This window comes from Penaeus monodon, chromosome 23, assembly GCF_015228065.2.
Source record: "Penaeus monodon isolate SGIC_2016 chromosome 23, NSTDA_Pmon_1, whole genome shotgun sequence".
In the NCBI taxonomy this organism is placed as follows: Eukaryota; Metazoa; Arthropoda; class Malacostraca; order Decapoda; family Penaeidae; genus Penaeus; species Penaeus monodon.
In genome coordinates, this window is record NC_051408.1 from 34,152,568 (window position 1) to 34,153,451 (window position 884).

An 884-nucleotide genomic window follows, 5' to 3' on the forward strand; every position below is an offset into this window, starting at 1 on the left:
AAAGTGCAGGATCAGAAGGCAGAGTCATAAAAAAATCTTTTGTAAATATGTAAGATTAGACTTTTATGAAGCATCTTTGGGACAGTCCCTTAAACAAGTGGTTAACAGATAGAAATCTGTAAATAAAGATTCTTTTTACCATTGAATGCATGATTCCACAATATGCTTCAGTTTGTATTGCTAGTTTGTGGATTCATATATTTCCTAAGTGTGAAACCAGTGAAGGTAAAGGGAATTATTCACATATGTATACTCATATACTTTACAAATACTGTATGTCTACATTACATGTATGAATTTTTCCAGATGAATTCCAGAAGAGTAAGGTGGATTGAAGACAAGTTAGATGCTTTATCACTCTCAGAATTATTCCTGCCAGAGGAGCTTGCACCATAAGTGATATGTACAGTGTAAATATGTATGTAAGAGGATGATGTGAAGATTCACCATCATAACATTTTGAACTTATCCATCTCCTTACAAATGATTTTGTGCTTTTACCTCATAATTTTTATCTACACATTGAGCCTAGGAATGGATGACCTTTTCTTTGTTGTGGTGTCACCAGATTTTCCTGATAATGTTTTTAAATAACAGCATGAATATGGTGCACACAATAGGGTCTAGTCCCAGTTAATGGCTGTGAGATTATCAGCGTAGGACAGTACAGGATTAATATTAGTGGCCATATCCCTAGTCTTGGAATGTTCTTGTATCAAGAATAAACTTTCTGTAAATCCTAAGGGGCAGTTGGATATTGTGTATCTGTACCTGAATATAAAATTCTGCTATCCAATGTGTGGATTAGCAGCTTTTAAAAAACTTATTTATGTCTGGTATTTGATATTTTATTTACCTCGTTGATAGAATACTACAGATTTTTT

General features: G+C 33.4%; 1 protein-coding gene across 2 annotated transcripts in view; it reads left to right on the top strand.

Moving 5' to 3' along the window:
• LOC119587944 (SAC3 domain-containing protein 1-like) overlaps positions 1-839 on the top strand; it is a 9,049-nt gene extending 8,210 nt beyond the window's left edge. For both annotated transcript variants that reach the window (XM_037936655.1, XM_037936656.1), the window contains exon 8: positions 307-839. In XM_037936655.1, coding sequence (XP_037792583.1) covers positions 307-396 — 90 coding nt within the window. In that variant the 3' untranslated portion in view covers positions 397-839. The remainder of the gene's footprint in view (positions 1-306) is intronic.
• The last annotated feature ends 45 nt before the right edge of the window (positions 840-884 follow it).